At 64.2% G+C, this 13,435-nt stretch overlaps 1 protein-coding gene across 4 annotated transcripts; it reads right to left on the reverse strand.

The window, feature by feature from the left end:
* Positions 1-1,325: 1,325 nt before the first annotated feature.
* Positions 1,326-13,138, reverse strand: AP3B2 (adaptor related protein complex 3 subunit beta 2). 4 transcript variants are annotated; one of them, XM_068409951.1, is made up of 27 exons: positions 13,013-13,138; positions 9,947-10,022; positions 9,757-9,831; positions 9,525-9,620; positions 9,276-9,436; positions 9,068-9,134; positions 8,678-8,860; positions 8,404-8,580; positions 8,069-8,166; positions 7,723-7,777; positions 7,498-7,569; positions 7,282-7,344; positions 6,923-7,055; positions 6,731-6,840; positions 6,479-6,655; positions 6,208-6,394; positions 5,988-6,106; positions 5,650-5,761; positions 5,028-5,229; positions 4,788-4,953; positions 4,649-4,703; positions 4,203-4,309; positions 3,890-4,121; positions 3,708-3,792; positions 2,860-2,957; positions 2,029-2,167; positions 1,326-1,799 (listed from the first exon to the last, which is right to left on the reverse strand). In XM_068409951.1, the coding sequence occupies exons 1-27, from the start codon at positions 13,123-13,125 to the stop codon at positions 1,649-1,651; spliced, it is 3,309 nt and encodes a 1,102-aa protein (XP_068266052.1). In that variant the 5' UTR covers positions 13,126-13,138; the 3' UTR covers positions 1,326-1,648. The 4 variants fall into 4 exon arrangements, with proteins under 4 accessions (XP_068266052.1, XP_068266051.1, XP_068266050.1 ...); XM_068409950.1 differs by having other exon boundaries at positions 4,809-4,953; positions 6,479-6,840; XM_068409949.1 differs by having other exon boundaries at positions 6,479-6,840.
* Between the last annotated feature and the right edge of the window lie 297 nt (positions 13,139-13,435).

Raw genomic sequence — 13,435 nt, forward strand, 5'->3', positions numbered from 1 at the left:
CGAAGATGATCAGAGGGCTGGAGCCCCTCTGCTATGGAGACAGGCTGAGAGAGCTGGGGCTGTTCAGCCTGGAGAAGAGAAGGCTCCAGGGAGACCTTCTAGCACCTTCCAGTACCTGAAGGGGCTACAGGAAAGCTGGAGAGGGACTTTTTACAAGGGCATGGAGCGACAGGACGAGGGGGAATGGTTTTACACTGAAAGAGGGGAGATTGAGATGAGATATTAGGAAGAAATTCTTTCCTGTGAGGGTGGTGAGACCCTGGCCCAGGTTGCCCAGAGAAGCTGTGGCTGCCCCCTCCCTGGCAGTGTTCAAGGCCAGGCTGGATGGGGCTTGGAGCAACCTGGTCTGGTGGAAGGTGTCCCTGCCTGTGGCAGGGGGGTTGGAACTGGATGATCTTTAAGGTCCCTTCCAACCCAAACCAGTCTGTGATTCTATGATACAACAGCCCCCTCCCTCCCAAGGGAAATGAGGTGGTGGCGGTGCCACTGGCCCCAGCCCCTCCGAGCGCTGCGGCTCTGGCCCCGTTCCTTGTGGAAACAGGCTTTTTACCTGCAGGAATGAACGCTTGGTGCCCAGCGATTGGTGGTGCTGCCGCCCTGGCCAGTGTTTCCTCACCCATCAAAAAAATAAAGGTGATTTTATTTCATCTCCTACTCACGTGCTGGAAAAAGAAGCCCCTCGCTCTTTTTGCAGCAGCAGAAGGGGTTGGGGTTGAGGCGATTTGGGGTTCAGACCTTCCTGTGCATCCTTTGCTTATCCTCTCCCTCCAGTGCTGGGCCTGTCCCTCCAGCCCTCTGGGCTGTGGCTTTGGAAAGGGAGAGCCGGGGCTCTCTTAAATCCCACCCAGCCCACGCTGGGAGGAGAGATCTTGATCAAGAGTCAAATTTCTTTTTTTTTTTCCTGTTTGGAGATGAAAAGCCTCCTGGAGCCGGCCCCAGGAATCCCTCCAGTGACACTGCAGAATAGACTCAGCCCTGACGTAGCAGGTATTTCTGCGGTCAAAGCACGAGCATTTCTGCTTTGAATAAATAGCTGGAAACGTCCCAGGACTCCTCAGCTCCCTGGTCGGGACTGAACGCCTCCCGCCCTCTGCTGAGGGGTTTACCCCGACCCTGCATGTTGGTGCTGGGTTTTCTCCAAGAGCCAGCAGCCACCCAATTCACGAAGTGCCAGCCACAGGGGACTCACATGTCCCCCAGTTGCCTAAGGAATGGCTGGTCCCCTGATGTCCCCCGTTGCTGCCCCGGGGGAGGCGTGGGGGCAGTTTGGGGCTGATCCGGCCGCTGTGCACACAGAGCAGAGGAGGGGACGGGAGCGGGTTCGAGAAGAGCTTTATTGGGAGATCCTGGCCATAATAAATAGGGGTTACACTGGGAGACAGTGGCGAGGGGCCGGGGACTGGAGACACGTGGAGGCTGGAGCTGCCGCTGCCCCTCCGAGAGGGACATTGCCCTGCGTCCTGTCTGTCCCATCCCGCTCTTTCCTCCCAGCAGCGAAGCTGGCCCCAGGGGTGGCCGCCTGCTGCCCCTCTGGGGATCGAGGTGGGGAATAACCCAGCAGAAATTGGGGCAGGGAGGGTTTTGGGGAGCGGTGTGGGGCAGAGTGGCATGGGAGGACAGGGCCGTGGGCGCGGCGGGCGCCCGGCTGTCACTGTGCCAGGGCCTGGACGATGTCCTTCACCAGCATGGTGCCGATAACCATCTTCTCACTGTTGACGGTCAGCTGGGCCGCGGCGCCCTCCCGTCGCTCCAGGGTGATGAGCACCAGGCTCCCGCTGGTCACCGTCTTGGCCGCGAACCTGCCCGTGGGCGAACACAGGGCGTCAGGGCGAGCTGTCCTGTCACCCTCCCGTCCCCCGGGATGCTCTGGTGGGGACCAGGTAGGCGTTTGCCACCCACAGCCACCATCACGCGTGGGTTCATGCAGGCCCCTTGTCCTAAAAGAAGCCCTGCGTGTCCCCCGCTGTGATTCGGGTAGGACCGGAGCGGTGACAGCGCCTGCCTGGTCCCGGTGCGGGGTCTGGTTACCTGTACTCGTTGTCGGCACCGCAGGGCACGCGGCCCACGTTGGCGGCCGAGGTCACTTGCTGGACGATGGCGTGGTCGCTCCGGCATTTCTCAGGCAGCGTCAGCTTCTCCGTGATCTCGCTCATGCCCATCAGCTTCCCTGGAGCGGGCAGCAGAGGCACCTGCCCATCTCCGGCCACGCACCCAGCGGCCGTGTCCCTGCCGGGGACCCATTTTGCCGTCCCCAAACCAAGTCCCTCCAGCCGCCAGCTCCCTGCATCCGGGTCCCCCACAACATCCCAGACTGGCCGCCCTGCTTGCTCCTCTCCAGCCCGGCAGAGATGGATTCGGGAAAATCCTTCTTCCCGGGCTTGTCCCTGCGTCCCTGCCCGGTGGCAGCAGCCACGTCCCTGGGGACGGGCTCCTCTGGTCACCAGCAGCGATAGGGCCGGGTGCTACCAAGCACCCACTGCTCAGCGCAGACCCCCATCTGCGGGGCCAGGGCGGGATGCTGCCGCTCCAGGAGCACGGGGACACGGGGCCAGGGTGTCCCCGTCACTCACCGGACACAGTGCAGGGGTGGCACGAGCCCTCTGTGCAGTGAGGGGACCTGTCGGGGCCACCGAGTCGCCAGGATGGTCACCCCGACCCGTGGGGTGCAGGAGGGGGATGAGGGGAGCAGAGCTACTCTAGGGACCTGCGGAGCGGCCACTTACCCTGGCCCGGCCGCGCGAGGTGCTCTAGGGCCACGGCGGGGGTGGCAGAGGGGACAAAACGGGGGAGGGGGGGGGGTGAGCGTCAGCGCCTGGGGCGGTGGGTGCCACCCTGTCCCTGTCCCCATCCCCCACTCACCCTGCTCCTTCTTGAACTCGTTCTCGCTCATGAAGACGGGGGCCATGAGCTCCCCCACGGGCGGCTGGATGGAGACGTAGAAGTGGCGTGTGTGGGTACTGGGGAGACAGGCGGGTGAGAGGGGCACGCGCTCAAAATGTCCCCACCCCGGGTCCCGCTTCCCATCCATGCCCTGGGCAGGGGACGGCTGGAGGGAAACTGAGGTACAAAAGGCTTCAGGAATAGGAGGAACCCATCAGGACGGACATGGGGCTGCTGCCACCTTCTTGTCCTCTGCAGAGACCCTCATGCCTGTCCTGCTGTCCCCTGACTACCCCATGCCCATCTTGGTGTCCCCCCCTCCCCTGGAAGGACCCTGGTGCCCACCCTGCTGTCCCCTATCCCCCAGAGGGACCTTGTCCCACTGTCCCCTGGGGCATCTCATGCTGTCCTCCATCCCCTGGAAGGATGTTGGTGCCTGTCCAGCTGTCCCCAATGCCCTGGGGCACCCCATGCCCTGTCCTGCTGTCCCCTGGAGCACCCCATGCCCTGTCCTGCTGTCCCCTAGGGCACCTCATGCCCTGTCCAGCTGTCCCCTGGGGCACCCCATGCCCTGGCCAGCTGTCACCTGTCCCCTGGGGTACCCCATGCCCTGTCCTGCCGCCCCCTGGGGCACCCCATGCCCTGTCCGACTGTCACCTGTCCCCTGCTGCCCCAAGTCCCCTGGAGTGATGTTGGTGTCCATCCCACTTCCCCCATCCTCTGGAGCACCCGTGCCCTGCCCTGCTGTCCCCCATCCGTGGAGCACCCCACGCTGTCCCCATCCCCTGGGACCCCTCGTCCCTTCCTGCCCGCCGCCGGGCGCTCACCACAGCTGGAAGTTGGCCGCCTGGGTGGAGTCGCAGAAGTCGATGCCCATCACCACACTGGCCGTGTCCCCGGGCGCCAGGCGCTCTGAAACCACAGGGCTGCCACCGCGTCCTGTGTCCCCTCCACCAGCCGACCCTTGTCCCCGTCCCCCCCACCCCGCAGCATCGTGGCTGTGCCGTACCGATCTCGGGGAACTCCTGGATCCTCATGCCGGAGAGCGGCTTGGGCTCGCTGACCCGCAGGCTCTTCACCTCGCCGTCGGTGTTGTTGGAGATCTGGATCTGGACGGCCACCATGTGGGGGTCCCCCGGGAAGGGCCGGCGGCTGAAGCAGTACTCGACCGCGAGCCCCTCGCCCGCCATGCGGTGCAGCAGCTCGTAGGTCCTCACCGCGCCGAACGCCGGGCTCAGCAGCTGCCGGGGATCGGCGGCGGCTGCTGACCCCATTCTCTGCGGTCCCAGGAACCTCCCGGGAAGGACATTGGGGACACTTACGGTGGGTGCCAGGGAGGTGTCGGTGAGCGTGAGGCCCTCCAGGTCGGTCACCAGGCTGGTGGAGACGATGCCGCTGGAGGGGACGGGCTGGGGAGGAGCGGGGGTGACTGGGGGGGGAGGAAAGGGTTAACAGAGCTCTGATGAGCCACAGCCCCATGGAGACAGCCCTGGTGGCACACCTGCATGGGGACAACCCCATAGGCATGACCCCACAGGCACAGCCGCATGGGGACACTCCCATGGGCACAGCCCCAACAGGCACAACCCCGCTGGCACTGTCACCTGTCCCACAGCCACCCTCTGGGGACAAGGACCACTCACCCCACCGGTCCCCACCCCAACTCAGCAGCCCCCAAAGGACCTGCGGACCCCTGACCCCACCAGGATGGGTGCCCGTGCCTCAGTTTCCCCAGTGCCACCATGACGGCCATCCCTCAGCCACTCACAGTCATCCAGGTCAAGCAGAGAGATCTCCTTGGGGCCTGTCCTGCTGCTGGGGGGCTGCGAGGGGACAGAGAGACGGGGCGGGGTGTGAATGGGGGGTCTGGGGGTCCCCACGCTGCCCCCCAGGCCTCCCCTCACCACCTTCCTCCGCTTGGCCTCCACCTCGGAGCCTGAGCCGGAGCCCGAGGAGCTGCTCTCCGAGGCGCTGGCCTCCTCCGACGAGGTCTCGGTGCGGCTCTTCCTCCCCTGTGACGCCTTCTTCTTCTTCTTGGCCTTCTTCACCCCCTCCTCCTCCTCCTCTTCCTCACTGCGGGGAGAGCCTGGCTTCAGGGGGGACCAGGGTGGGGTTCGGTGGGGGCACCCCGCTTTCCCAGAGGGTACCTGCCCGCGCTCCCCGGCGCTGCCTTCCGGGAGCCTTCCTTCTCCTTTCTCTTCGGCCTCTTCTCCTCCTCCTCCTCCTTGTCCTCTGACTGCTCCCCGCCGCCTTCCTCCTCCTCTTCCTCGTCCTCCTCCTCCTCGCTGCCGGAGCTGGAGCTGCTGGAGCTGCTGCTGCTGCCGCTCTCCTCGCTGACGGTCTCGGGGTCTGCGGAAGGCACGGCTCAGCCGTGCTACTGCGGCCCCCCACGGCCCCACAGCTCCAGGCTGTGTCCCACTGCGTCCCCCCAGCCTCCCACTGCATCCCACTGCGTCCCACTGCGTCCCACTGCATCCCACTGCTTCCCCGCATCCCCCTGACACATCCCTACATTGTCTCCTGCCACGTCCCCACCACGATGGGGACACCCTGCCCAATGCCCCACAATTGTGGCACCTGCTTGATGCCCCACTGTGGTGGTTCCTGCCTCATACCCCACCATGGTGTTCCTTGCCTGATGCCCCATCATAGTGGCTCCTGCCCCATTCCCCACTACGATGGCACCTGCCTGATGCCCCATCATGGTGGCCTGATGTCCCTGCCACAGTGACCCTTGCCCCATGCCCTCCCATGTCACTGGGTCCTCACCACTGTCCGCTGACTCTGTGGGCCCTGACTCGCCCTCTGAGTCGGAGTAGAAAGGTTTCTCCACCTTCTCCTTCCTCTTCTCCCGGCTGGTGCACTTGGTCCACTCAGGAACCTGCCAGCACAGGGTTGATGGAGCAGGGCCATCGCCCGTGGGTGGGTGGCCCAAACAGCAGCCCTTGCCCCCCTCCTGTGCCCAAGTGGGTGTGTAGGCACCAGAGAGGAGACATGGGGCAGCTGAGCAGCACCTGGGCACCTTCTGGGGCTCTCCCAAGATCTCGAGGCGATGCCCCCACCTCAGCCCCATCATGCACCCCAGCACCCTGGGATGCTCCGCGCACCTCCACGTTCCTCACGGAGGGGTCCGGGGCCTCGTCCGGCCAGTCGGGCAGCTCCTGGTAGCCCACGGCCTTAGCATTGAGCAGGTGGGACAGGGAACCCAGCTGGAAATGGTCTCGATCTACAGCAACACGAGAGCTGGTGGCAGCTCGGGGACAGCCATGCAGCACTGTGGGGACAGCTCTCACCATATCCCCATGCCCTGCAACCAGGGGTGGGTACCTTTGAAGGAGGACTCCAAGATGGGAGCAGGTTTTTGGGCCAGGAAGAGTTTCTTGGCATACTTGTTGAGGGCCCCGCTCTTCTCGGTGGGCACAATGAGCTGGCGGATGAAGCGAGCCCGGTCACGGATGTCGTAATTCTGGTCGTACTTGGCCAAGTTGAGGACGTACTGGGTCAGCAGCTTGCTCTGCACCAGGAGACACGCTCAGGGCCAGCCTCTCCCTCCCCGGTGGGGAAACTGAGGCACGCTGTGGGGCCGCATCCTTGGTACCTGCTTGGAGTTGGTCAGGTAGAGCTTAGCCGCCAGGTTGATGACCTGAAGCTTGACGATGTCCTCCTCGTTGGTGAAGGTCTTGGCCATCTTGCGCAGCACGTCAGGTGCGATCTTGGGCACGTGCTCGCAGTACTCGCCGATGAGCCACAAGATGCTGGCCCGTGCCATCGGCACCTGCAAAATGCCCTCAGGCATGTGGCACCGCTGCCACCCCCCTGGTTCCAGGGGCCACACAATGCCCTGACCCACCTGGATGTTGTCGGTGAGCTTGGCCATGTGCTTGATGATCTCGCTGTGCTGGGCCGGCTGCATCTGCAGCAGCTTTTTGATGACCACCACAGATTCGGCCACCACCAGCTCTGCGGGCAGAGACCCATCCTCAGCAGTGTCCTTCCCCAAGAGCGGTGGTGGCCCCATTTTGCCCCCACCGCACACACTCACCATCGCGGTTGGAGAGGAGCTGGACCAGGCCGTTGAGGCAGGTGTCCCGCACCTTCCCAATGTTGGTGGCACAACGCCCAATGGCTTGGATGGTGGCTGCCACGAAGTCCTTGTCCATGCTGCGGATGTAGGTCTGCGCAGGCATGAGGGGGACATATGACATGTCATCCACGTGCCAGTGCCAGACATCCTCCCATGTGGTGGTCACACGTTGGGGCTCTTTGGAGCCACCCATGGGGTTGGCATGGCCTCAGCCCACTCCTGGTGGGACTCTCCTCCCTACTCTCTATCGTGGTGTTTTGGCACACAGAGCCATGCCAGGGTGGCACCCCGGTGGCCTCAGTATGGCTATAGCATACCTGGAACTCCCGCAGGATGGTGGAGATGTTGGTCTCATTGGCCAGGTTGGTGAGGACCTCCAGCTGCAGGAAAGAGGAAGAGATGGGCAGCATGGGGGCATGGTGCCAGGGCACAGGGTCCTCACTGTCCTCCTGTCCCCAGCTGCCCCACAGGGAAGGACTCCATGAAGCCCCAAAGCCACCAGTGATGGGTTCTGACGGGTGTTTCCAGCTCACCTTGAGGATCTTGATCTGTGTGGGGTCTGTGGAGCGGATGTAGAAGCTCTTCAGGTAGGGCTCAAACATCCCCTGCACGCAGAGCCAGTGGCATTAGTGCCATCCCTGTGCCCCCCTCACCAAGGCCACCTGCAGGCAGCTGGCCCTGGTTACCCTGCTGCCTAGCCCTCATTCCGCTCCAGAGTCAACAGGGCCACCTCCTTCCACACCGCATCTGAGACTCACCCGCCTTTTGATGGACATGGTGGCCACGTTCTGAAGCACGACGTACTGTACCTCACTGTGGGGACAAAGAGGGGACCACCATCAGCGGGACAGGGCAGAACCCGCCAGCACATCCTTGTGAAGAAGGGGCAGGACCCACCACCAGACTGGTGCCACCATGATGCTGCCACCCCATGTCTGGGCTGGGCCGGGCCAAAAAGCCCTCTTTTTTGGCAGTTTGCCTCAACCTGACGTCCCTGCTGGGATGGGCTTTTTGGGGGTCTCTCCCAGGGTCTTGGGGCTCCCCGTGGGTCTCACAGGCTGGGGTGGTGGGGTAGGAGACCACCGCAATGTGGTCACCACAGACCTGTGACTCCGCAGGAGCCGCACCAGTGCCTTGGCAATGACGCCAACCTCTGCCTTGGGTGCCAGGTGGAAGTAGAGCTGTGCCACGGCCATCACCACCTGTGAGGAGACACCCAAGTGTCACCTGGTGAACACAGGGACACCCTAGGAGATGGCTGTGTCCTCCAGAGCCCCACTCGGCAGCACGCAGAGGAAGCCCATCCCTGGGGACGCCCATCTCTGGGTGTCCCTCAAGCACCCTGGTGACTCCTTGGTCAGTGGGGACATCATAAGCCCAGGCTGCTGGACACCACTGGTGGCCTCTGGGGGTGGACAGGGTTGGGGCAGGGGGCTCACCGCGGCGTTGCGGCTCTGCAGCAGGGGCTTGGTGTTGCGCAGAAGCAGGCGGTGGTCAGGATCCATGACGTAGGGCTTGCGCTTGGCCAACGAGGCCGCCTCTGCCTTGGCGTCCTTGGCGTCCTCCTCCTCAGAGCCGTAGAAAGCCTTCTCAGTGCTCTCCTCCAACAAGGACTCCTGCCAGTAGGTAGGACACCTTCACCACCCCAACAGCACCCTTCTTCACCCCACCTCCCAGGGGGCTCCCGGGGCACCCCGAGGCTCCCGCACTCACGTTCTGGTTGGGGCTGAGGAACTGGGTGCGCGCGTAGCGGGTCAGCATGTTGATGATGACCACCTGCCCCCACTCCTCCACGTCGATGAGCAGGTTGCAGAGCTTGCGGTAGTTCTTGTGGATGAGGTCAATGCGCTCTGGGCAGACCTCCTCGAATGCCATCACCACGCTGCCGGCCACCAACTGAGGAGGAAAAGCCTGGGGTGACTCACCAGGGTGGTGGCATCTTCATCATGATGCCAGTTTGGTGGCGATGGTGGCATGGGTGGCTGTGTCCCCATGAGGACACCAATTTGGTGGGGACATCTGCATTCCCACGAAGACACCAGGTCAGCAGGGATGGTGACATCCCCAGATGTAAAGGCAGGGGAGACGCAGTGACCCGCTCACCGTGGTCTTGTCCGCCAGCAGCTTCTCGATCACTTCGATGAGCTGGTCCTTCTGGTCCGAGTCAAGGCTGCAAGAGAAGAGCAGGGCAGGTGCAGCCAGACCAAGCTCCCCCACCACCCCAGCCTGTCCCTGCCGGCACCAAGCAGCTGAGACCCCACCACTGGACCCTTATGGGTGCCCCCAAATTTAGCAGCCGACCCCCCATTACCTGTACAGCTTGGGGATGGCGTGGGCGGCCGTCTTGCGCACGTATGGGGACATGTCCGAGGCGGCCTCCTTGATGGCCAACATCATGATGGGCACGATGATGGGCACGCGGATGCTGGAGAGGACTCGCAGGGCGCTGGCGCGGATCAGCTGGTTGGGGTCCTGTGGGGACATGCGGGGGGCTACAGCGTGGCCGTGGGGGCTCGCTGTTCCCCTGGCCCCCACCCCCTGTGTCCCCAAACCAGCTCACCTTGAGTCCTCGCTGGAAGGTGGAGATGGAGAGCAGGGCCAGATCCTGCTGCTCCTCCGCATAACGCACCAAGTAGACATACACCAGCTTCTTCACCTGGGAGGTGAAGGTGGTGGGGCCACCTCAGAGCTCCCCAAAACCCAGCCCGTCCCCCAAAACCCTCCTGCAGGGGAGGCATCAGACCCTGGGGACACCCATGGGTGCTACCAGGGCAACCCAAGACCTTCCTCACCTCAATGTTCTTGCAGGCGACGTTTTTCACCACAGCTGGGAAGAGGTCCGAGGCATTTTTCCCCCGGGCGATCATCTAAGGGGTAAAGGAGCAGCGTGATGCACGGTGGCCGGCATGGCACAGCACAGCACGGCACGGCACGGCTCGCTTGGCACCCACAGTGCTCCCTGCCAGTGGCAGTGACACCCACCGCCACAATCCTCTTCATGGCCTCCAGCTTGAGGGAATCCTTGTTGCTATCGAGCATCTCCTTGAGGTCATCATGCCTGCGCCACACCAGGGGAAAAAAAATTCCCATTTGCTCTTTTTAGCGTTTTTTACCCATTTTTACCCATTTTTAGCCATTTTTAGTCTTTCTTTTCACGCTCCCAGCTTGCCACCAGGAACCTGACCCTCCACCATGCAATATTGATGGGGACAGGAGTTGGGTTACAGCCAGGTGAAAGAGGAGCTGGAGGGACGGCCATGGTGCTGGCACCCAGCTCTGTCCGCATCCCGGGTGCTGGGATGAGGACCCTGTCCCAGCCCAGCCGTGGTTGTCACCCCACGGTGTCCCCAAATCACATCGCCCATCGTCAGCTCCATCCCGGCCACCAGCCCAGCTTGGCTGGGTGTCCCTTGTCCCCTCCTGGGCATGGTGGCATGGATGTGCCGGTGCACCCTGATGCAGCGCCCTTCCCCAGTACCCTCCTTGGGCTGGCCAAATGCCACCACCATCCCCTTTTATAAGGCTGGTTGTCACCAGTGTCCCCTCTTCTAAGGGACATCTGTCCCCACTGAAGCATGGGGGACCTCCAAGGCGCGTCCATCCACAGCAGCTGGGGGTGGCACCCAGGGGACAACGCTCAGCCAGAGCCACCGTTGCCGGAGGATCCCGAGGGGGTCCTTGGGGAGGTCTTACCGCGGTGGTGGCCCGGTGCTGGTGGCCACCATGGGCTCAGGGTTGGCGAGCGGCCGCAGCTCGTCAGCTCGCAGGGCGCTGTAGCAGGCAGGTTGTCCGGCCTCGATGGCCAGCACTGGGCTCGTCACCTCCTCAGCCGTGTCACCACCCGACGGGGTTTTTGGCCGCCCAGCTGGCCCCGCCGGTAGCTGCCGCAGCAGCTTCTGCACCGGCGGCAGGGACAGCATGGCTTCGGCTGGGGGTGGTGGCCCTGGGGATGGTGGCAGGGCTGTGGCCCCGCTCCTCCTCCCAGCACTGCCAGCTGAAACCTGATGCTGGGGTTGGGGTTGGGTTGCATCCACGATCCTGACGCCCTTCCCGGTGGACGAGGCCACCCTGGGGTGTCACATCCCAAGTGATACCCATCCTTCAGCTGGGGCTTGGGGACATTGCAGGGACCCCCTTCCCTGGGTGCTCTGAGTGGCTCAGTCCTGGCCAGGGACCCCACGTCATGATGGAACACCCACCTGGGTGGTGGGGTGGCAGGATAGGACACCTGTGGGTGGCCCACCTGGGTGGTGGGGTGGCAGGATGGGACACCTGTGGGTGTCCCACCTGGGTGGTGGGGTGGCAGGATGAGACACCTGTGGGTGGCCCACCTGGGTGCTGGGGTGGCAGGATGGGACACCTGTGGGTGGCCCACCTGGGTGGTGAGGTGGCACTTAGGGGGCATTTCTTTTGGCCCATGTGCCATGCATGGCTCATGGGGACAGTGGCAGATCTGGTGTGGCCTCAAGGGGATAGACTCCAGGGAAGGGCAGCACACAGGTGACAGGGACAGTGCCTGGGGGGGTCAGGGACGAGGGGGACACTGCCAGACTGGGGGACACTGCCAGGGGGTCAGAGATGGGGGGGCCTGGCCAGACTGGGGGACACTGCCAGAGGGCCAGGGCTGGGGGAGCACTGCCAGAGTGGGGGACACCGACGGCAGGTCACTGGGGGGGACTTGGCCAGACTGAGGGACACAGCCGGGGTGGTCAGGGCTGAGGGATGTTGCCAGAGTGGGGGACAATGCCAGTGGGGCAGGGTGGGGGGACACTGCCAAACCAGGGGACATTGATGGCAGGTCAGGGCTAGAAGGACACTGTCAGTGGGGATCACGGTCAGGGGACACTGCCAGGCTGGGGGACACTGCCAGGGGGTCAGAGATGAGGGGACATGGCCAAACTGGGGGACATTGCCGGTGGCTCATGGAAGGGGGGGGGCACTGTGAGATGGGGACACTACCAGGGGGTCACGTATGGGGAACACTGACAGATGGGGGGACACTGCCAGAGGGTCAGGGAGGGGGGACACTGCCAACCTGGGGGACTGCCAGCAGGGCAGGGATGAGGGGACACATCCAGCCTGGGGGACACTGTCAGGGGATCAAGACTGGGGGGACACTGCCAGACTGGGGGACACTGCCAGGGGGGGGTCAGGACTGGGGGGACACTGCCGGACTGGGGGACACTGCCAGGGGATCAGGGAGGGGGGACACTGCCAGACTGGGGGACACTGCCAGGGGGGGGTCAGGACTGGGGGGACACTGCCAGATGGAGGGACACTGCCAGGGGATCAGGGAGGGGGGACACTGCCAGACTGGGGGACGCTGCCAGGGGTGGGGGGGTGCCACTGCCAGACGGAGGGACACTGCTGTGGCATTAGGAAGGAGTCTGGGGAGGGGGGGACACCGTCAGCGAGACAGGGAGGGGGGACACAGCCAGCAGGTCAGAGGAGGGGACACATCCAGAGTGGGGGACACTTCCAGGGCTGGGGGGGGACAAAGGGAGCCCCATGTTCCCGCAGCTCCAGGGACCCCCCCCCCTTCCTCTGCGTCCCTGTCCCCCCCCCAGCAGCCAGCCCCACACAGGGGGACAGTTCTCAGTCCCCCCCTGCTGGGGACCTCGGGGGGGGGGGTGTGCCATCACCCGGGGACCCCACGAGAGCCACGGGAGCCAGGACACCCTGGCATGGGGCCACCGTGCCCGGGGTGCCCCCAGCCCAGGGGGTGGGGGGGTACAGTGAGGGGGGGGGGTGTCCCCACACATCCCTCCCATCACACCATCTCCAAAACCCCGCAGTTTTCCCCAAAAAATCCTCCCTGGCCTTTGCAACCTGCAGCGACAGCGGCGTGACCGTGTCCCCTGTCCCCATCCCCATCTCCATCCTCATCCCCATCCCCACCGTAATCCCCGTCCCCGTCCCCACCCGAGCACCACGGCCACCCCCAAACCGGCTACCAGGTCCCCGCTGCGGCCGGCGGCCAAGGCCTGCGGTGGCGGCCACCCGGCCGCGCTCGGCCGTTGTCCCCTGTCCCCCCCGCGTTGTCCCCACCTTTTGTAGTCGGAGGAGAAGATGCCCCCGCTGGCGGGGTCGTGGCCGTACTCGGGCTCCCCGAGGCTGGAGGACCCCCCCTTCTCCTCGCCGTAGGCCGGGCTGGCCGCCATGGCGGGATGCGGGCCGGTGGGAGGCCGGGACTGATGGCAGCGTCATGGGGGCCGGGGCCGGGCCTGCCGCGCCCGCGCCCCCGGGCAGGGTGCTGGGGGCTCCGCCGCGCCCCGCACGGCTTCGCACCCCCAAAGGGGTCCCCGGCTCCGCACCCCGCGCCCCGCACAGGCTGCGGTGCCCTCGGCGTGAAATGGGTGTGATTTGGGATGGTGTGAGGGGTACATCATATAGCTCATATACCGTACCTCGTGATGGGTTATAGAATATACATTGCATATATGTATATATACATACATGTAATGTGTGTGT

The sequence above is a fragment of the Nyctibius grandis genome, chromosome 11 (genome assembly GCF_013368605.1).
Source record: "Nyctibius grandis isolate bNycGra1 chromosome 11, bNycGra1.pri, whole genome shotgun sequence".
Lineage (NCBI taxonomy): Eukaryota > Metazoa > Chordata > Aves > Nyctibiiformes > Nyctibiidae > Nyctibius > Nyctibius grandis.